Raw genomic sequence first — 21,735 nt, forward strand, 5'->3', positions numbered from 1 at the left:
AACATTTCTTCCTCTGGGATTGACGATTGAAGTTTGACAGTTTCTCATTTGTTCCATTAGCGGTGCATAATATTTGCTCCTCTAGCATTGCTATTGGAGCAACATTTGCCCCTCTGGGATTAACGTTTGACAATTTTTCATTTGTTCTACTAGTAGTGCGTAGTATTTGATCCTCTAGTCTATATAATTAACATTTGCTCTTCTAGTAGTGCTAGTGGAGCAAAATTTGCTCCTCTTGGATTGACGATTGACAGTTTCTCATTTGTTCCAGTAGTGATGCGTAGTATTTGCTCCTCTAGCATTGCTATTGGAGCAACATTTGCCCTCTGGGATTAACGTTTGACAATTTTTCATTTGTTCCACTAGTGATGCGTAGTATTTGCTTCTCTAGTCTATATAATTAACCTTTGCTCTTCTAGAATTGCTAGGGGAGCAACATTTGCTCCTCTGGGATTGACGATTGACGTTTGACAGTTTCTCATTTGTTCCATTAGTGGTGCCTGGTATTTGCTCCTCTAGCATTGCTAGAGGAGCTACATTTGCCCCACGGGGCTTGACTATTGACAATTTTTCGATGGTTTCACTAGTGGTGCGTAGTACTTTCTCTTATAGTTTATATAATTGACATTTGGTCCACTAGTATTGCTCGAGGAATAATATTTGTTCCTCTGCGATTGACTTCTGACAAATTTTCATTTATTCCACTAGTGGTGCGTAGTATTTGCTCCTCTAGTCTATATAATTAACATTTGCTCCTCCAGTATTGCTAGAGGAATAACATTTCTTCCTCTGGGATTGACGATTGAAGTTTGACAGTTTCTCATTTGTTCCATTAGCGGTGCATAGTATTTGCTCCTCTAGCATTGCTATTGGAGCAACATTTGCCCCTCTGGGATTAACGTTTGACAAATTTTCATTTGTTCTACTAGTAGTGCGTAGTAATTGATCCTCTAGTCGAGATAATTAACATTTGCTCTTCTAGAAGTGCGAGTGGAGCAACATTTGCTCCTCTGGGATTGACGATTGACAGTTTCTCATTTGTTCCATTAGTGGTGCATAGCATTTGCTCCTCTAGCATTGCTCGAGGAGCAATATTTGCCCCTCTGGGATTGACTTTTGACAATTTTTAATTTATTCCACTAGTGATGCGTAGTATTTGATCCTCTGGTCTATATAATTAACATTTGCTCTTCCAGAATAGCTAGTGGAGCAACATTTGCTCCTCGGGGATTGACGATTGACGATTGACAGTTTCTCATTTGTTCCATTAGTCGTGCATGGTATTTGCTCCTCTAGCATTGCTAGAGGAGCAATATTTGCCCCTCTGGGATTAACGTTTGACAATTTTTCGATGGTTCCACTAGTGGTGCGTAGTACTTTCTCTTATAGTTTATATAAATAACATTTGCCCCTCTAGGATTGCTCGAGAATCAATATTTGTTCCTCTGCGATTGACTTTTGAGAAATTTTAATTTGTTCCACTAGTGGTGCGTAGTATTTGCTCCTCTAGTCTATATAATTAACCTTTGCTCTTCTACAATTGCTAGGGGAGCAACATTTGATCCTCTGGGATTGACGATTGACGTTTGACAGTTTCTCATTTGTTCCATTAGTCGTGCATGGTATTTGCTCCTCTAGCATTGCTAGAGGAGCAACATTTGCCTTCCTGGGATTAACGTTTGACAATTTTTCATTTGTTCCACTAGTGGTGCGTAGTACTTGCTCCTCTAGTTTATATAATTGACATTTGCTCCTCTAGTATTTCTAGAGGAACAACATTTGCTCCTCTGGGATTGATGTTTGACAATTTCTCATTTGCTCCACTAGTGTTGCGTAGCATTGGCTCCGTCTAGTTTATGTACTTGACATTTGCTCTTCAAGACGAAATCAACTTTAACACCACATTAAATAAGTTAATGGTAGACATTAAATTCATGTTATTATTAGAAATACGATGCTGAATAAAGCAAACTTTGTCCGAGAATGTCCATGGTTGGATTTCTTAGTTTCGGCTAATATTGAGATTGGCTAAGATTTGGAAAATTTCCACAGTGAAGCCACGTAACCTATAATGGAAAAATATGAATGAGATGTGCTTTGTGTATTGTTCAGAATCTCCCAGATAAATAGGGTTGATAGGGTTTAATAGGGTTTAGTTTGAGGGTTGAGACAGGGTAAAAAGATTGAGAAACATCAGTTTATACACTATTACTAGGTTTTAGCAAAAGTTGGTTATGTTTGTCAAATGGGAATGATCATGTGATATAGCTATGTTGGTAATATTGATGGTATATCGGATTGAAAATGAAATTTTCTGAAGTCGGTTGAGAAATATTTAAAACAAAACTATTGATTATCTATTCTAAGAAAAAACATCTATGTTGCATTTGTATATAGATATGACATAGGGTGAGTGTTTAGGGTTATAAATATATGTGAGAGATAGTGAAGAAAACTATTGAATATCTATTTTTTCAAATGAATTATAGTGTTGCATTTTTATATTGATGTATCATAGGAGGATATGGTGAAGCTGAATGTTTAGGCTTAGAAAGTATGTTTGAGAGATAAGTGAAGTCAGTTTGAGAAAATTTCTAAGAAAAACATTGTTGAATATGTATTTTCGAAAAAGAAGCACCTATGTTGCATTTTTATATTGATGTATAATAGGAGGATATGGTGAAGCTGAAGGTTTAGGCTTAGAAAGTATATGTGAGCGACTAGTGAAGTCGGTTGAGAAAATTTCTAACAAAAACATTGTTGAATATGTATTTTCGAAAAAGAAGCACCTATGTTGCATTTTTATATTGATGTGTCATAGGAGGATATGCTGAAGCTGAAGGTTTAGGCTTAGAAAGTATAAGCGAGCGACTAGTGAAGTCGGTTGAGAAAATTTAGAAAAATACTATTCAATGTCTGTTTTTAAAATAAAATGCCAACATTGCATTTTTATATTGATTCGCCATAGGATCATATGTTTAAGCTTCATGTTTATATTTAAGGTTAATGCTGAAGCTCATTACATATGTAAAAGATCAGTTCAGAAATTATATATATACAAATTATAGAAGCCAGGAACTAAACTAATTCCTACATTGGTCTAGGTCAAGGTCACTTCATAGTGTGCCTATCGGCTGTTGTTCCCTTGCTGCCTACTTTTTTATTATTATGGATGGACTCAGCAAATAGAATCAAAGCTCAGGCAATGAAGACCTATTGCTTCTAAAGCTACCTCCTTAAAACTATATCCTGGAATAACAATTGTGTCTTTCTTCCTTATCAAAGAATTAATAATCCAGATTTATTATATGGAGTGACGCCTTTATAAGATATAATAAAACAAAATTACGGTAAAGCACAAAAAAATACCTTAGGCTTTTTGCATTGTTTAATACCCTTGTTCTTTGGGGACGGGGTGTGTATCATGCCCCCCTCGAGGAGCATTTTTGGTTTTCAATTATTCTGAGTGAATTGATCATCATTAAATTTCGGTCCTATGATATGGCGCGAGGGCAAAATAGGGAGCTGGCCGCCTGCCGATTACTTTCAGCCCTCAAAAAGGTTACTAGAATTTTGTGATTTCCCGCTGAATAATTCTTCTTCAGTTTTCCACAACCCTCCCCTTTATGCGAAGTGATTAGGGAAAAATGGATACATCACTCTTTTCTTAGTCAACGCCACTTTGTTGATTATGATCTTTCGCTGATTGCATCCCGAGAAGTCGGAATTAGTTGGATAGTGAGACAGACAGTTAATGTTGTCAGTTCGAGTATGTAAAATGAAAAATAACTCCCTCAAAAAAAAAAAAAAAAAAAAAAAAAAAATATCCGTTTTTAAAAGCAGGATTTAAGCATTTGCAGTTAGGATGAAACTTTGGGCGAAAGTTTCCTTGCCATGACAACAGAGTCTTTCTTCATAGTCAAAAATTAACAATTCGAATTTATTATAGGGAGAAACACCTTTGGATTATTTGAGAAATTGTAGGTTGAGAAAGGAAGAGTCCGATGATTTTGATAACTACACAAGACAGGAGATGCTGGATTTTGAAGAAGAGCTATTAAAAACTATGATAAAAGGTATTGCCCTTTAACATTTCTCCTCCTTATTTTTCTCTTTTTGATTTTGCTTTCCTTCCTAGCTTATAAATGAATATTATCTTTTGCTCTGCATGACAAGTTTATTTTTATGGAGTTTTATCTTTTTATATCTTAACATGTTTAAAAAAATTAGTTCTGTTTGTTTAATGTATCTTAGAAAGAGCTGATGGGCCTCTCTACTAACTCCCGCATTGCCAATTTGTCCTGTTACAGTCACCAATGGATTTAGAGTAAAATATTGGGGGGGGCCATGGACCAAGGGCGCCAATGTCACTCAAGTCCAATGTAAGGTTGAGGTGTCAATATCGCTTTTGTCAGACCAGATGGCTGTGTCTATTTATTTACTCCTCCTTCTCTCCCCAGAAAATACCCCCCCCCCGGAAAATACCTCCTCTCAAGGGAAATAGCCCCCTGCAGAAATTATAGGTCTTCCAAATTTGAGAATTTTATTTGAGTTGTATTCTTTGGTTGTGGATTATCATGTGATTCACTTTTCCCATGTGGAAAAAGTTTTTTAAATTAAAAAGATTCAAGTCCCCTGGCCTTCTTCTACCATATTAGTCCTTTAAAGAGAGGTTATCATGAGGGCGCAACCCTCGCTCATTGTGGTCAGGCTGCTCATGAGTCATTTAAACGTATCCAAACTTGAGAATCCCATGAAATATCTCTATTTTTTAATATATATTTAATACACATGTGTCGACACTTAATCGTGTCTACACATGTCTCGACGCAAATAAAGAATTATAATAAGAGCCAGAAACAGTTTTATTCAATAATAAAGAAATTATGATGAACCAAATGGTTATCTCAGAATTTTATTCGGACGTCTTCGGGGGAAAAAGGGACAGGTGAAGGGGAATATTTGCCCTCTATTCTGTTTGGTCACTTCAAAAGGCACTTAAACTTTTTATTTTTGTTCATATCAGTTTTCCGATATGAAGTGCCCTAGGAACCAAAAAGGGTGATAAAAAGCCTTGGATAACAAATGAAATTATTTTATTATGTACTGAGAAACGAAAACACAATAACAGGTCAGACAGAGAGAGCAGGGACAGATATAAGCAGTTGAAGCGTGCTGTAGAAAAAGCCACCCGTAGAGCCCATCGCACCTACATTAAAGACAAATGTGAACAGTGTGAGGCTGATTTTAAGAGAGGCGATTCATACTTCATGTATAAGAGAGTTCGTGAGCTAACAAGCAAGAAAAGCCTCAGTTCTTGTACACTGCTAGATAAAACGGCTCTCAGATACAAAGCACAGAAGGTATCCGATCGAGATGGATGGAGCATTTCAAAGAACAACTTAATCCTGATATCTTTCCAAACTCTGCTGTCCTGGACCTCTTGCCCGTTACTGTCTCAGATCCCAGCCCACCTCCTCTGTTCTGAGGTCGAAGATGCCATCCAAGCGCTGAAGACTAACAAGGCCCCTGGCCCGGACGGGATACAGGCAGAACTGCTGAAAGTCCGGTGTGAACCACTTATAGATCTTTTCCACAAGATTGTATCCGGTGCCTGGCAAAAGAGTCATTTCCCAACTTCTTGGTGCGAAGCCACAATTGTTCCACTACACAAGAAGGGGTCAAAGGCGCTATGTGATAATTACCGTCCTATTAGCCTAACAAGTCAAACTGCCAAGATCTTCACCCAAATTATACTCCAATGGATCAGAGCCGTGTCATCTTTAGTCATCCAAGAATACCAAGCCGGTTTTCGCCCTTGCAGATCGACCGTTGACCAAATTTTCACTGTTTGCCAAATTTTAGAGGAATATCTGGAATTCGGTCGCGACCTGTATCAGCTCTTCATCGACTTTAGGCAAGCATTTGACCTTATTTGGAGAAATGGCCTATGGCATATCCTCCTCCATTACGGAATCCCACGAAACCTAGTAGATCTTATCAAGGATATGTACTCAAAATTTGGGAGTCGTGTGATGACTAGTGAAGGTCTCACTGACAGTTTCCAGACTTCCGCAGGTGTCCTTCAAGGATGCCTTTTGTCTCCAGAGCTGTTCAACCTTTTCCTCACAGCAGTCTTATCCCTGGTGGAGACAACTTGTGGCGCACATATAGGGGGTGTTCAGATAGGTAAGCTAGCCTACGCCGACGATATCAACGAAATGGCTGAAACACCCGAGGATCTACAAGCCGTTCTTAACGACGTCTTCGAAGCCACTAGTTCTTTTGGAATGATCATAAATGTATCAAAAACAAAGGCTATGTGCTGCTCACGAAAGCCAAAGGATACAGTTAAGCCAGACCTGAAAATTAATGGAGAGAGTATCCAGTGGGTTGACGAGTTCCCTTACCTCGGTAGTCTGATTACCAGCGACAACAGTCCATCAAAAGACATCAAAAGACGTCTCGCCCTCGCGAGTTCCAGTTTCAAGGCCCTTATGCCCATATGGCGAAGCAAGGATTTGTCTCTGCGGCTTAAGACACGACTTTTTGATACCCTGATCATCCCCATCGCAGTCTACTCATGTGAAACATGGACACTGAAGGTAAATGACAACCGTCGACTTGCAGCATTTGAAACTAAGTGCCTCCGTCGCATCGCCGGGATCACTTACCTTGATAGAATCTTAAATGTCGAACTTCTTGAGCGCCTTAAAATACAACAAACAATTCTCATGAAGATCCAGCTCCAGCAACTTCGATGGCTCGGTCACGTACAACGGATGAGTCGGTCCCGTCTCCCAAAAATCACCTTCGACGGCCAAAGTCACGGTTCTCGTCCTCGTGGTCGTCACCCAAAAAGGTGGAAGGAAAACTTTGCACCTCACCGCCTCTCGGACCTTCTTCGCCTAGCAAAAGACCGTGAAGCATACAGAAGGCACATCCACGCCGTTACGAAGAAAGAGGCCCCAAGACGACCTTCAAGGACGGATGGGACTTAAGTAAGTAAGTAGTAAAATACACCTAGAGGACAACTTGAAAAAAGATACTAAGTTAATGGCCTTCTAAACTTCCTTCATGTGAATGCGCGTTATATTATGGCTATAACAAAATTTAAGCGTCACTAGAGGGGTATCAGGATCTTAGAAATGCCGAGGTGGGACATGGTGCAAAATCAGTTGGGAACTGCTGCTCTAGATAATTTAATCCTTGTGAAAATTTACCCCGAGCAATCCCCCTTAACATATCCTAGCCTAAAATTGAATTGGCAAAGAGAAAGCAAGACGTATAAAAAAAATCACTTATAGGAGTTCTAGTAAGTTGCCCTTCAATTTTTTTTGTCATTTAAAAATGGGCACTAAACCTTTTAATTTTCGTTCAAATTAGCCCTCTTTCCACATTCTAGGACATCTGGATCGATACGATCAGCACTGGGGAAAAAAACGCACATCCGTGATCTGTCTTCTTGAAACCTCCACAATAGGCTTTTCTGATACGCTGAATCTGATGATGTGATTTCTTTTGAGTATCTACGACTTTTAGGGAGTGTTCTCCTATTTTTCAAAAATTGTGCAAATTTTCTTGAGCTTGTAGTTTTGATGAGTAACACTAAACTCAATAGAATTTATGTATTTGGAATCAGCATAATAAGCCTTTTTTTATATATCTTTACCTTAGACCCTTAGATCCTCCTGCGCCGCCAGGGGTGCCTAGGACATCAGTGAAAGTTCACAAATCGGGTCTGAGCTGAGCCGCTGCGTAGACATCTTCCCTATCTGGTTGGAGAGAGGCATTCAGGTGACATAGGTCACTGTCGTAGGTTCGCCTCAATGTGTTTCAGGGTCTTCCTCACTTTCGGCTTCCAACTGGCTGGCACTCGAGTGTAGACTTCGGGATTCGATGGTTTTCCATTCTTAAAACATGGCCGAGATACCTCCTTCTACGGGATCTGATGGTGTTGGTTATTAGTGGTTGATTGGTGATTCTCCGAATGGCAGCGTTTAGACCCTTTCTGACCAATGTATATACAGAATCCTCCGGAGGCAATTGTTCTCAAAAGTAAGAATCTTCTTCTCTTGTTGAATGTTTAAGTGCCAAGTCTCGGCTGCATAGAGGAGGACTGGTAAAACGTTACTGTTGAGTAAGTGCAGCTTCAGGCGATTTGAATAGTTCTTAGATTTCCAGATTCTTTTCAGTCGACTTAAGGCTGCGTTAGCTTGACCTATTCTAGTTATGACTTCTTTTGTGGTAGATCCAGTATTCTCTATGATGCTGCACAAATACTTAACCTCAATAACTTTTTCAATTTCCTCAAAAGTACATATGATATGTAGGGGGGAATTGGATGTTACCATAGTTTTGTCTTTCCTGCATTTATTTTAAGACCAAGCTGGCTGGCTTTCATGCTGAACCTGGGAATGAAGTACTGCAAACGTTGCTTACAACCCTGGACTAATGTTATGTCGTCTGTGAAATCTAAATCGGTGACTGTTACAGAGGATGATAATTCAATGCCATCTGTTGTTGTGTTGCGAAGGGTATGGTCAATAGCTACTATAAAGAGCAGTGCTGACAACACACATCCCTGTTTAATTCCAGATAAGATTCTAAAGTATCTTGTTTGGCCTTCTGGTGTCTTAATGCAGCATTCACTCCCTTCATGCAATGACATAATTATCTTAATTATTCTATCCGGAAATCTGTGATACTTCAGAATTTGCCACAAAGTTTTGCGGTCGACCGAATTGAAAGCCTTTTCAAAGTCGACGAAAGCCATATATATTTTAGACCGTCACTCTTGATTTTCCTCTGTGAGCATGCGTAAAGTGAAAATAAGATCCGCAAAGGAACGTCCTACACGGAACCCATTTTGTTCATCTCTCAGGCGTTTATCTAATTCGGTCTGTATCCTTCACAAAATAACATGACAAAGCACTTTCCCTGGGACTGATAGTAAGCTTATTCCTCGCCAGTTTCCCGGAACAGTAGCATCACCCTTTTTGAAAATTCTGACCAGTGAGCTTCTCTTCCATTAGCTGGTACTTCTCTATTCTCCCAGATTTTGGTAAAGAACTTAACCCAGTATGAGATTTGTCCTGGGATTGATGCATTAATCATCTCTGCCGCTATTTGGTCTTCACCTGGCGATTTTCCGTTTTTCAATTTCCTTGCTGCAGTACTTATATCCATCACACTTGGTGGCTCAGCACTGATAACAGGAGAAAAAGTGGTATCGTTGGGATATTCGGAATGTTTTCTGGTGGAGGTCTATTCAGAATTTTCTCAAAGTGTGACACCTATATTTCATTTACAACCTCAGGCTTTGTCTGTAAAGCACTGGAAGGGTCCCTAACGGGGCCATCTTGGGAGAGTTTCTTTCCAACTGTTTCATTTCTGATCCTATAAAGGGCTCTAGAGTCACCTCTTTTGGCAGCTTCTTCTGTAAGTTTCGCCTTCCTTTCAATTTGACAACGGTGGTCATTTCTTGCGCTTGTTTTTTACCGCTTTTATCTGCTTCTCTATAGCTGGAACTTTTAAAGATCATTTGGTTTGGCACTTGATTCTGAAGAAGGGTTTGTTTTATATATTTTCTATTCTCTATGAGCGCCCGTGTCTTGTCTGAAAGCCGCTTGTCTTTTGAGCTCTTTCTGTAGCCAAGAATTTCTGAGGCAGCCGATTGAAAACAAGTCTTCATGTCCTTCCACATGTGTTTTTTATCTAACTTTTCTCGGCGAGAGAGAGCTTGAAAGCGATTCGAAAGTTCTACAAAAAAAATCATGATTCAATGTTTTGTTTGGCAGCTTGTCTGAGTAAAAAAGAGGGTCAGGGCGAGGAGTTATTTTTGTATTTCTCCTCAACTTGATTTTAAATTTTGCCATCATAAGTGAGTGGTCAGATCCTACATCAGCACCTCTGTACGATCGTAAATCAATGAGGCCTGAGTGCCACCTAAGGCTAACCAAACGGTGGTGTATTTGATGTTAATTTAAACCATCAGCGGAGGTACAAGAATATTTGTGGATGTCAACATGAGAAAAAAAGCTCCCACCAACAATTAAATAATTGGCTGCTGCAAAATTAAAGAGCAATCCCATTCTCATTTCGGTCTCCAAGCCTATGGTTACCTAGTACTTGGAGGCAATAATCCCGGTAGTTGCCAATTTTTGCATCAAAGTCTCCAATGAAGCATGTTATGTCATGCCTAGGTATATCGTTTGGAACCTATAAAATTGGTCTTTTACCTCTTCATTTGCTTCATTGGTCGGGACATAGCAAACTATCACAGAAAGCTTGGCATGCAATCCAGTAAATCTAGCAGTGAGGAGTTTGGCTGAGATTGGGGGCCATTTGATCATGGCCTCTTTGGCTTCTTTTGTCAAGATGAGAGCAACTCCTTGTTCTCTTCGTGAATTGGTTCCAAGAAAAATAATATTGTAGCCACTTGGTAGTTGATTTGATCCCGCACCAGTCCATCTCACTTCCGATAAAGCAAGTAAGTCTAGATTATATCCAATCATTTCATTAACTACTTGTTCAGCTTTTGATGTTTGGGTCATTGTACAGACATTCCAAAACCCAAACCTGAGCGTATTTTTCAGTCAGAAATCTTGTCCGGGAACAGGCAGTCGTCGTCGTTGAGCTGATATTAGATCTGAGGCTTTGTTTCTTTGATGTTTCTGTTGCGTATTGTTTTCTTACGGGTATGGGTTCATATATCTATTAGTACGAAAATTCTGTTTTTATGGTTTTTGTTACTATTGAGCCGCGTCGCTCCTTACAGTTCATTATGACGAAGTGTTTGATATACATATATTCCGTGAATGTCCAAAATTTGTGGATGTTGATATTCAACTATGAATGTTCTAAATACCTTGTATTTTTCATGGATTTAGTCAGCGTTGCAAATAAAACTTAAAATTGGGTGTTCTACAAGCCTACTCCTGTGCTATGGGGTCTTAAATATCGATAGAGTGCCGTAAATTTGAACCGATTTGATGTTTAAACGCTCAAAACAGTTTAAAAAACTTGATTCTCAAGTAGCAAAGGGTGGCTTTCGCATTTAAAGGTGATGGTACCACATTGCGAAATGAATAGGTGCCAAGTAACAATCCTGTGGATTCCTGTACAAAATAGAATTTATCGAAACGAATCAGCAGAAAGAACAATTAGAGCTGTCAAATAATCTGTTAAAGAGGGTACCCTGTTTGAAACAGTCACTCCAGAAATTGTCTCTGTTTGCCTTGGTCAAACCTTAAAATGGTTTCAAGAAGCTGAGTGCCCAGATGGCAAGGGGTGCCTTCTGGGGGACTAACCCCCCCCCCCCCGTTCCGGCCTAGGATTTACCACTTGTTGACAGTAAATTCTGCTTTTACACGTGATTTAGTAATTCTAACATTGCCTTTTTTCGTTTTGTTCACTGTCGTCTTGTATCGCACATTCGGCAGAAGGTGTTAAAAGGTAAGGTAGACCTATTACATTAAGAATTAAAACTTTTAATATAAGAGATTTAAGGATTAAAACTCTAATCCATAGGACTAGAGCTAAATTGCGTGGATTCCTGTACAAAATAGAATTTATGGAAACGAATCAGCAGAAAGAACAATTAGAGCCGTCAAATAATCTGTTAAAGAGGGTACCCTGCTTGAAACAGCCACTCCAGAAACTGTTTTTGTTTGCCGTGGTCAGACGTTAAAATTGTTTAAAGAAGCTGAGTACCCAGATGGCAAGGGGTGCCTTCTCGGGGACTACTCCCCCCCCTCGTTCTGGCCTAGGATTTAGCACTTGTCGACAGGAAATTCTGCTTTTACACGTGATTTAATAATTTCTAACATTGCCTTTTTTCGTTTTGTTCACTGTCATCTTGTATCGCACATTCGGCAGAAGGTGTCAAAAGGCAAGGTAGACCTATTACATTAAGAGTTAAAACTTACCTTTCAATTTGTCGTTCTTGGTAAGATAACCAAAAATGTCATTTGTTCCCCTTCTACTTTCAGCCATGAGTCTTCGTCTCTTATACATTCTATATTCGCGTCCAGATTTGTTTTAATCATTATTATTATTATTATCTATTTTGAACTTGTAACAACTTGCTAACGTGTTTAACTACATCTATATCGGTCAATTGAACCGAACTTGGTTGTTCATATTTACATCAATTTTTAACATTTTAAAAGGAGGTCAAGTAGGAAGCTAGGACCAATCAGATATTTGTATTCTAATCACATTCATATTCAAGTCAATTTTTAGCATCTTCCTAAAGAGGTCAATGAAGGAAACTAGCTAAGTTACTTTCGTTCATTTTAAGTTTCAACTTCCTTCTTTGCGTTCATCGGAAACTTTGTTTTGTTTTTTTTTTTTTGTTAATTATGCAAATATGCTACGAATAATTTTTAAGTTTGATTTTAACAGTAAAGAAAAAACAACAGAGTGAGGGTGCCAGAAAAATCTTGGGAGGGCCTCCCTTGGATCCGCCCCTGGTTCGAGTGAACGTACTAATTGGAGGGAAAAAGAAAAGCTTGAATAAAACTTATACATTTGTGCCGGCTAAGATTCTACAAGGATTAACCTGCATAAAAATGTAATAGAAAAACCAAAAAAAAGGCCAAAGCAAGACTTATTTTATAAAAAAAAAAAAAATAAGACCAAACCAACGGGTATCACTGCCGCTTTTTATATCGTCACTTTCGAATTCTCAGGTTTCTTTTTCGGACAAGCACGAAGTGTGGGTAATGTAACTTTAGGCTTAGGTGAAAACACACTTTTGTTTGGGGGTGTTAATTTGTCTGTAGACCATTTTAGATGTAAAGGTTCCCACAGGAGGAGGTAGGGAAAATTCCCAACTTCAGTTTGTTCAAATAAGACTCTTTGAAGAAGATTAACCTTATATAATTTTTAGGAGGTTACAAGGTTTCGTCTCGTTCTTTGTGTCCAGCTGATGTTAGTGCTGTAGTAGCTGAAGGAGAAGATTATGAGGTCAAAACCGTTCCAGATGACGTCATTGAGTATGATGACAGTGATCAAGAAGAACAATGTGAATGCTCAGAAGGTGGACCTTGTGCCCAGCATCGGCATATGCCGAATCTTTCTCAAAAAATGGCTTGTGAAGAATACGCGAGCGCTATAAAGCAAGTCCGCAGCTCCGCCATGATGAGCGAGTCAGCTAAACGAATTCATGTTCATCCTTCTCCAGTGAAGGACATAACAAGGTTATCTCCAATCAATGAAAGAAAAAGATCAACATCGTTCGATAGAGAGTCTGCTCGACCTGTCAAAAGAGCATTTGAGGAGCGAGAGTTGACTTCTAGTCAATTGCGGAAAGGCTTTCTTCCTGATGTCATCCCAATGTCTGCTGAAAGTGAATTTAGTTTCGCTTCTAAAAGGCCAATACAGCCTAAAATTAACCGAGTGTTGGAAAGAGCTGCGTCCAAACAGTCAACACAGCGAAATTTGGGCAGTAGATCGAACTTGCAAATCGAGTCGCGACAAAGACATCAAATAGGAGGCAGCAGTTCATCAAGATTTTTGGACGCATTTCGAGAAGATCGTGTTTCTTCTCCAAAGGTAAGTTGAAGTTGAGCACGTATTTTAACATTTATTTTTCTGTGTGGGGGGGTACTTTCCTAAAGAATCAGAAAGTTAGTATTTATATATATATATATATATATATATATATATATATATATATATATATATATATATATATATATATATATATATATATGTATGTATTGTATATGTTATATTGTATGTGTGTGTGTGTATTTATATGTTTGCGCAAAATTTTTACTGTAACATCCAAAGCGTTACGAAAATTCCGGCCTTGAAAATGTGGTCTTGCAGAGCCATCCTAATAATGGGCCATCATTTGGGATTATTCAGTGTGGATAAAGAACTAATGAGACGTCTTTTTCACCTTCATTTATCTGATTGCCGTCCCCTTATTTTTGTGGAAGCTATTGTAGAAGTTGATTTCAGTTTTTTTTTCTTTTTGTTGTTGTGCAGTATTATATTTTTGTAGATGGTGAGTAGTTAAATGATTGTAATATTGATTTTCTTGCACTTTTCTTTTTTTGTGCTATACTATTTCTTTTCGTTTTGCTCTACTGTAATCTGTTTGTAGATAGTGAGTAGTTAAATGATTCTGATGTTGATTTCATTTCACTTGGAGCTATTTCTTCCCGTTCGTGTTTTTCTGTTCTGTATGTATGTATTGGATTAACGACGCCTCTGGAATACTAAGGTCCTTGCTTCGGCCCTGCAGTTTGCTGCTGCAGTTTTTTTTTTTTTCAGTTTTTCTGTTTATTGTAGATGTAAACGAAATTGGAATAGTGAAGTTTGGAATTAATAGTGATGTTTTGATTTGTTTTTTTATTTGTATATTTGATGGGGATATATAATAACGCATAGTTTGCGAAGTTAAAAAAAATGAAGTTTTTTCTATACATATTAATTGATTAATGTGGTGGTATTGATCGTGTCCGTCGTTATTTCAAGTTATTTTCATTTTTTCCCTCTTTTTTGCTCTCAGTGTTTTCTACCTCACCATCGACAAGCTATAAAATGTATCAGAAATGTAGGGAGTTAGTAAAATGTATCATTATTTTTCTGCGCTGAAAACTTTCCCCTGGGAGTTCCCTCACAGTGTCTCTACATGTACAATGGGATCAACAACGAGAAAAAAGACAAATAACAAACATTCTGTATACCAATTCTGGTAAATTCTCCACATGTAAAAAAAATGTATCATTAACACATCCTTCCTTATTATATATGTTCAAGACCGTATTTAGGGGGGCTAGGTGGTTTGATCTCCCCCCCCTCCTGAAATTTTCTCCGACTCTTAAAAATGTAACAGAAATGAATATATCAAATTTTTACGCGTTATTTTTGCCCCTTGAAAAAAAAATCCTCCCCCCTCGAATAAAAAAATCCTGGATACTACCCTTTATATGTTACCCTAAAATGTCCATTTAATGGTTTTTTTTTCTAATCCACTTCCTATGGATGAGAATCGCGTTTTATTTACCATTCATTACCATGCTTTAGTTAATATTTTTTAATATTTATTAATGTTTAGTTAATATTTTTTGTCCCCTTTATGCAATATTGGTTTCAGAAAACTCCTGATTTGCCGCGTCCTGTAGCGGTTTTGAATGTTATAGTGCAAATTGAAGGAAAGAAACTATTAATACCCATTATGGACGTTTCGGCAACTATTGGCTGGCTTGCTGAAGAATCTTCTAAACGATTTTCATGTTCTGAGTAAGTTTAATAAGTGTATTTTTCCTTTATTTTCATCTTTCTCATATACTTCTCTCTTCTTTTTTCTTTTATTTTTTCGTTTATTGTTCCCATGTCGAGCTATATAATATGGTATAATTAGATTTGGAGTTCCCGTTAGTGTCTGAAACAAAAGTAACTATTGCCATCTAGAGCTACCCAGAGTCAATTGTATAAACATTTTTAAAACTTTTAGTTTTGTTTATTCTTTTTTATCTCCTTTTTTCTTTCTGCTCCGTATTGAGAAGAAGATAAAAGAGCTAATTTGGTCCAAATGGTACATCAGATAAAGATGTATACTTTTTTTTCTTAAGATGGTTTAGCGTTCGACCCTGGCTATAACTATATTATATATAACTGGCTATTAACTATATTATAATCAATAAAAACTGTTCAATAAAATAAAGTGAATAAACAAAATTAATGAGAAGTTAATAAATAAATTCTAAATTTTAACCGCTTTCTAAGATTTCCAAACACATATGCTGAGTTCTTTTAAGCAACAAATTCTAAGAACATGCAATTTAATTTTCTACAGAGAATAAATGATTTAACTCATCCAGGATTTGTTTTAAGAAAAACTGCATATTGGTTTTAGTCAGTTTGATTAGTATAGTGATCAATAAAATATTTTCTTAATTTTTTAAATAACATAGTAAATTAATTTTGACTTGTAAAAAGTCAAAATTAATGAGAAATTAATAAACAAAATTAATAAGAATAAACAAAATTATTTTGTTTAAAAACAAAATAATTTGCTTATTTTTAAAAATTGTCAGCCTGTATCCAGATAGACTTCTTTCTTCTTCTCCTCTGTATTTTTATTATATTTTATGCCACAATATATGTTGTATTAGGATTATTCGTCTCAAAAATAGCTGTTTTAGTCATAATAAAATTCACAAACTAAATGGAGCCGTCTTTTACAATCCTAGTTCTAGGGCAATTATTAAAGTCACTAGTAAAAATGGCCCGAATGTTCATTTCTTCGAACGAGTGGTATTATTGTTTCTTCATCCTGGTGTTAACTACTGACTTGGCTTCAAGGGGCTGAAGCCCCTTGAAAGCCAAATCGGTGCAAGAAGAAGTAGCCTGAAACACATTATAATGTTACAATTTAGTGGCCTTTTTAGGTATCAATTTTTTGTTTTATTTCTGAACAAGAAGTTATTCAAAGAAAAGTAAGGAGCCATATTAAACTTAAGACCAGCAGAAATAAATTTCTCTAATAATTCAAATTCAAAACGATCAAAAATTACTAGTAGAGAATAAATAAAACCCTAATCGAAAAGAAGTTATAATAAACGATCATGGAAAACATAAAGACGAACTGATATAGATGAATAAATAAATCTTAAAACGAGTAAAAAACAAATTGAATATTTAAGTCAAACTTAAAACGAACAAAAATTAACTTACTATAGACAATATTTTGGTACTGCTCCCTTCCCCTAACCATAAGAGTCTAAAGCCTATTGCGACATTGTGACACAATAGATATGCTTTTGTTTTTCAAAAAAAGGGCGACAAATAAAAATAAATCACTGACTGACTAGAAAGAACTATGAAAACGAACTAAATATTTGATTTGGAAGCTCAGCAATTCAAGAGTTTATTTCACTCTAATTTTTTTCTAACATAGTAAATATAAAAGAAAATATTTGGGATATAGTCTGTTTTCAGTAAAGCGCAGTAAAGGCATGAGTATTGCAATAAAGAAAGTCATATGACCAAGTCTTTACTTACTTGCACTGTCAAGGCAATAAACTGTGAACAATAGCTCTAACAAGTTAATCTCCTTTCATTTTATCCTTTCCTAACGTTGCGCCATCGGTAGCGTTGAAAGACGCTCATGTTGAAAGACACTAAGGTTGCGTCTTTCATTTTATTTAACAGACAGTAATTTCGTACATATACATTTGTTATATCTGAATAATTTTTCTCGGAAATGACGCTATAATTGTTTCTGAAAATTATCAAACTACAATTTTTCTGTATGAAAAACGACCTAGATAGGTCACGACTTTGAATAAATTCGTTTAGGACCATAATTTCGTGAAAGTATTTGTCATATTACTGACGTTACAAATAATTGGAATAATAAATTTGGAATATTTATAATTAATTTTGCTGAAGATGACTGGATGTACTAAATATTTGAAAAAGTAAATTGCAATCTGATTCGATTTTTGATAGTTCTGAATAATTTTTCGTTGCAAATATGCGAGAATGTTCGCTGATAAAATAAAATAAAATAAAAGTTTTTTTTTCCAAAAGAGATTCAAAAACGTTATTTTCTTTTCACCGAGCGAATCTCGGTCCCTTGGTACTTAGGAATCATATTATAATATATATATATATATATATTATAATATATAGCGACAAGGATAAAATTTATTTGATAAAATTTATATATATATATATATATATATATATATATATATATATATATATATATATATATATATATATATATATATATATATATATATATATATATATATATATAAATATATATAATAAAAATTTTATAAAATAAATCTCTTGTCGCTATATATACATATATATATATATATATATATATATATATATATATATATATATATATATATATATATATATATATATATATATATATATATATATATATATATATATATATATATATATATATATATATATATATAGCGACAAGGATAAAATTTATTTTATAAAATTTATATATATATATATATATATATATATATATATATATATATATATATATATATATATATATATATATATATATATATATATATATATATATATATATATATATATATATATATATATATATATATATATATATATATATATATATATATATATATATATATATATATATATATATATATATATATATATATATATATATATATATATAATATATAAATATTTATCCATATGTACGCTATATATATATATATATATATATATATAAATTCTTATAAAATAAATTTTATCCTTGTCGCTATATATATATATATATATATATATATATATATATATATATATATATATATATATATATATATATAGTGACAAGGATAAAATTTATGTTTTGACCTATTAATGCTATAGAATTAGAAAATACATCAGTCATTCATAAATTCATCTCCTTAAGAGTGCTACATCGTGGTAATGGTTTTAATTAAGGAATTTCAGAAGGGTAAATGTTAGCATATTAATTTAAACAATGGATCAAATAAATGTTTCTCAGAAAGTGAGCCTGATAAGTTAAAGATAGACTAATTGAATGTTTAACCAGTAAAACTTAACAGGTCACTTCCGTCTAACTCCTTCTAAAAATGCCATCTTAATTCTTGATTCGCCTTCCAAATTACGTGTTGTCCCGCGAAGTTTATTTTATGAACTTCTTCCAACGTTCCAGACATAATAGCGTTCTGCAAGCGTTTTGTTCCAGTTCAAACCTGGTACCCCCCGGAATATGGCCTTGTACACAATGTCTCATTTTTTCCTACACAAGGACTCATATTCCTCGCATTCATAAGATTGGTCATTTAGCTTCATTTTTTCCAATTTGATGAAGATAGCACATAAGTTAATTCAATGAATTGGTCGTATTCACAAAAATTTAATACAGAATTTAGTACAAAATTAATTTTTGATCGTTTTAGTTGCTAATTCGCTCTCACCTGTAACGAAAAATTTTATTTTATTTAATATTATTGACTTTTGTCGCACCGGGAACGCGCTCACGGATACATCATGATATTAAGCTGTACCTAGCTTGTTGGTCAGTGGCGGTTCTGGCCTCTCTTGTGCCTGGGGCAAAATCTTTATTAGCACCCTGCCCCTGGCTTCCGAAAATTCCATGGCCAAATCTTAATATAATTTTCGCCTATTAACAAAATTTTCATTTAATGACAACATTTTTCATTTATTTAAATCTGATTTTCCTTTTTTCTCTGACCTAACTGTATCCAACACCCAATATTTTACTGTAAAAGAAGATAATTGTATGGGGACTACTAGTCAAAACTGTAGCTTCAATTTTGCAATGCAATACTTTTTATCTACAGCATAACTTCTAAATGATGATAATGAATTACGACCAAAAATTAATGATGATACAAATTTGTTATGGCCTAGCCTTAGCATCCTTAAAAATTAGGTATGAAATAAGTTATACACTTGTGCTAGCTGTATTCCAAGCTGTATTTCAACTGCTTTAACTCTGCTTCTGAAAATGTCATCTCGGAAATTTTTGAAAAAAAAACTATACAAAATGCAAATAAAATTATTTTACACGTATTTTTGTTTTGTTTTTATTAGTCAGACAAAAATTTTGGAGGGAAGGAGGGTTCAAGCTGGGTACCTCTCCCTCCTGGAAATGGCCCTGCATCTAGCTCAAAATTTTCAGATTCGAAACTGGAAAGAGCCTCCTATTAGAGTAGAATTAGAGTAATTTTGTCATGCCCGGGTTGGGTCTCTTTAGATCTAAGGTCGATGGAACGGCTTGCTAATTTGTGTCCCCAAGAAACTTGAGCAGAATTTGTCAAAAGCAACATTTAAACTAAACCTTTTATATTTCACCGTTTTAGTTCAGCTCAGCGAAGACCCGTCATTTCACTTGAAAAAGAAGGTGGAATATCCCTATCTAAAGAAGATCTTGTTACGGTTGTTGTCAAGGATGGTGAATTTCTAACTGGTATTCCACTCAGATGGTGTTCAGTCCAACCTTCACAAAAGTACAAAGACTTTTGTGCTTCTCAAAAATCATGTAAGTACCATTAAATTCAGTCCAATTGCCATGGTGCCATGATGATCAGTCCAACCTTCACAAAATTATAAAGACTTGTGCTTCTCAAAAGTATGCAAGTGCCTTGAACTCAGTCCAAGTGACATAATGCTCAGCCCAACCTTCGCAAAAGTACAAAGACTTTTGTGCATCTCAAAAAGTTTATAAGTTCTGTTGAACTCAGTCCAAGGGCCATGGTGCCCCGGTGGTCAGTTCAACACAAAAGTATAAAGACTTTTGTGCTTCTCAAAAATCATGTAAGTGCCATTGAACTCTGCCCAGGTGCCGTGGTGCTATGATGCTTAGCCCAACCTTCACAAAAGTACAAAGACTTGTGCTTCTCAAAAATCATGTAAGTGCCGTTGAACTCAGTCCAAGTGTCATGGTGCCACGTTGCTGAGTCATACCTTCACAAAAGTACAAAGACTTTTGTGGGCAATTTGTAGCTCCTCATGTTTATGCTTCTGATGGGGAAGCATATAAAGTGTTTGGCGGAAGACAGACAAAAATAACTGTTTATATGGAATGCGAAGAAATATATGCTCCCTGTATGCTTATGTTTTGTAAACATATTTGTGTGTTTGTCGGCTGGAGTCTTCTTCTTAAGTAAAAACGGTTTTTCAAGGGGAGCCTATACTGAAGTGTAAATTCTTGTTTTGTAAACACACTTTGGAGTCTATTGAATGGGTAATTTCCAAAATTTTATAAAGGAAAGAGTAATCATGATAACCTGTCTTGTTTAAGAGGTTGGCGCGCTGGTTTGAGAATTCTTTGTCCCAAGGGGTTCTGGTTTGATCCCTGGTAAGGTCGGTTAATGGGTTCGGGACGGGGGCCAGTGGTGCAACTCTTTAAATTCAGCCAGAGTCGATTCAGCTGTAAATGAGTACCAGGAGAAATCTGAGGAGTGTAAGCAGGAAGGTTGTGCGAAAGTACAGGATGGCTGCCTAACCCCCCATTGCATTTCCTTGCTGAATGACCACGGAATGGAGATCAGCACCCCTTGTTTGGACCTTGAGGTTCTTGTCCCGTCATACTCACTTACTTACTTACTTAATCATGAATAAACTTATTCAAACCATCACAGGTTTGAATAAGTTTCTGCAAAAATTAATAGGATATCTTTAATGTTTCAGTAGTTTAATTGTTAAAAGCTAATGAAAGGTTAGTTCGAAATAAAGCAAAAAGTAATCTGTTGCAAACTGTCAAATCGTGCACTGTCTGTTCAACGAACCGCTAGCTAAAAAAATAACCTTCAATATAAGACCACCAATTAAGGGTTGCTGGATTTGCACATGGATGAAAAATACATATCAAAAACGGAAAATGTATTTGAAACTTCTGTATATTTCGATGATAAAGGGATATGCAAAAAATTCACAATTTTAACTTTTACTTCACAATCCTACTTAATTTTTAATTTTCTATTTATGCGCTGTAGCAAACTGAAATCAAAAGGAAAACTGGAACCAAAACGTATTTAAAGAAATAAAAGAAGTAAGTTTGGCTCTTAAATTTGGCTTCAATTTAAATTATAGACTTCAATTTTTTATTTTGTAGTTACTTACACTAGCATATAGAAAGCGGTGAAAGCATCGGAACCAATAAATATCAGAATTAAATGAAGTATTTTTGGCTTTAATTTAAAATTAAAG

At 35.7% G+C, this 21,735-nt stretch overlaps 1 protein-coding gene across 2 annotated transcripts in view; it reads left to right on the plus strand.

The window, feature by feature from the left end:
* The window catches only part of LOC148956066 (tonsoku-like protein), a 252,279-nt gene that overhangs the window by 138,583 nt on the left and 91,961 nt on the right, over window positions 1–21,735 (plus strand). For both annotated transcript variants that reach the window (XM_089092042.1, XM_089092127.1), the window contains 4 exons: window positions 3,950–4,076; window positions 12,896–13,560; window positions 15,116–15,261; window positions 19,887–20,065. In XM_089092042.1, the coding sequence (XP_088948168.1) occupies window positions 3,950–4,076; window positions 12,896–13,560; window positions 15,116–15,261; window positions 19,887–20,065 (1,117 nt within the window). The remainder of the gene's footprint in view (window positions 1–3,949; window positions 4,077–12,895; window positions 13,561–15,115; window positions 15,262–19,886; window positions 20,066–21,735) is intronic.

This window comes from Artemia sp. Qi Xiang Cuo, chromosome 1 (assembly GCF_049724085.1).
Source record: "Artemia sp. Qi Xiang Cuo chromosome 1, ASM4972408v1, whole genome shotgun sequence".
In the NCBI taxonomy this organism is placed as follows: Eukaryota; Metazoa; Arthropoda; class Branchiopoda; order Anostraca; family Artemiidae; genus Artemia; species Artemia sp. Qi Xiang Cuo.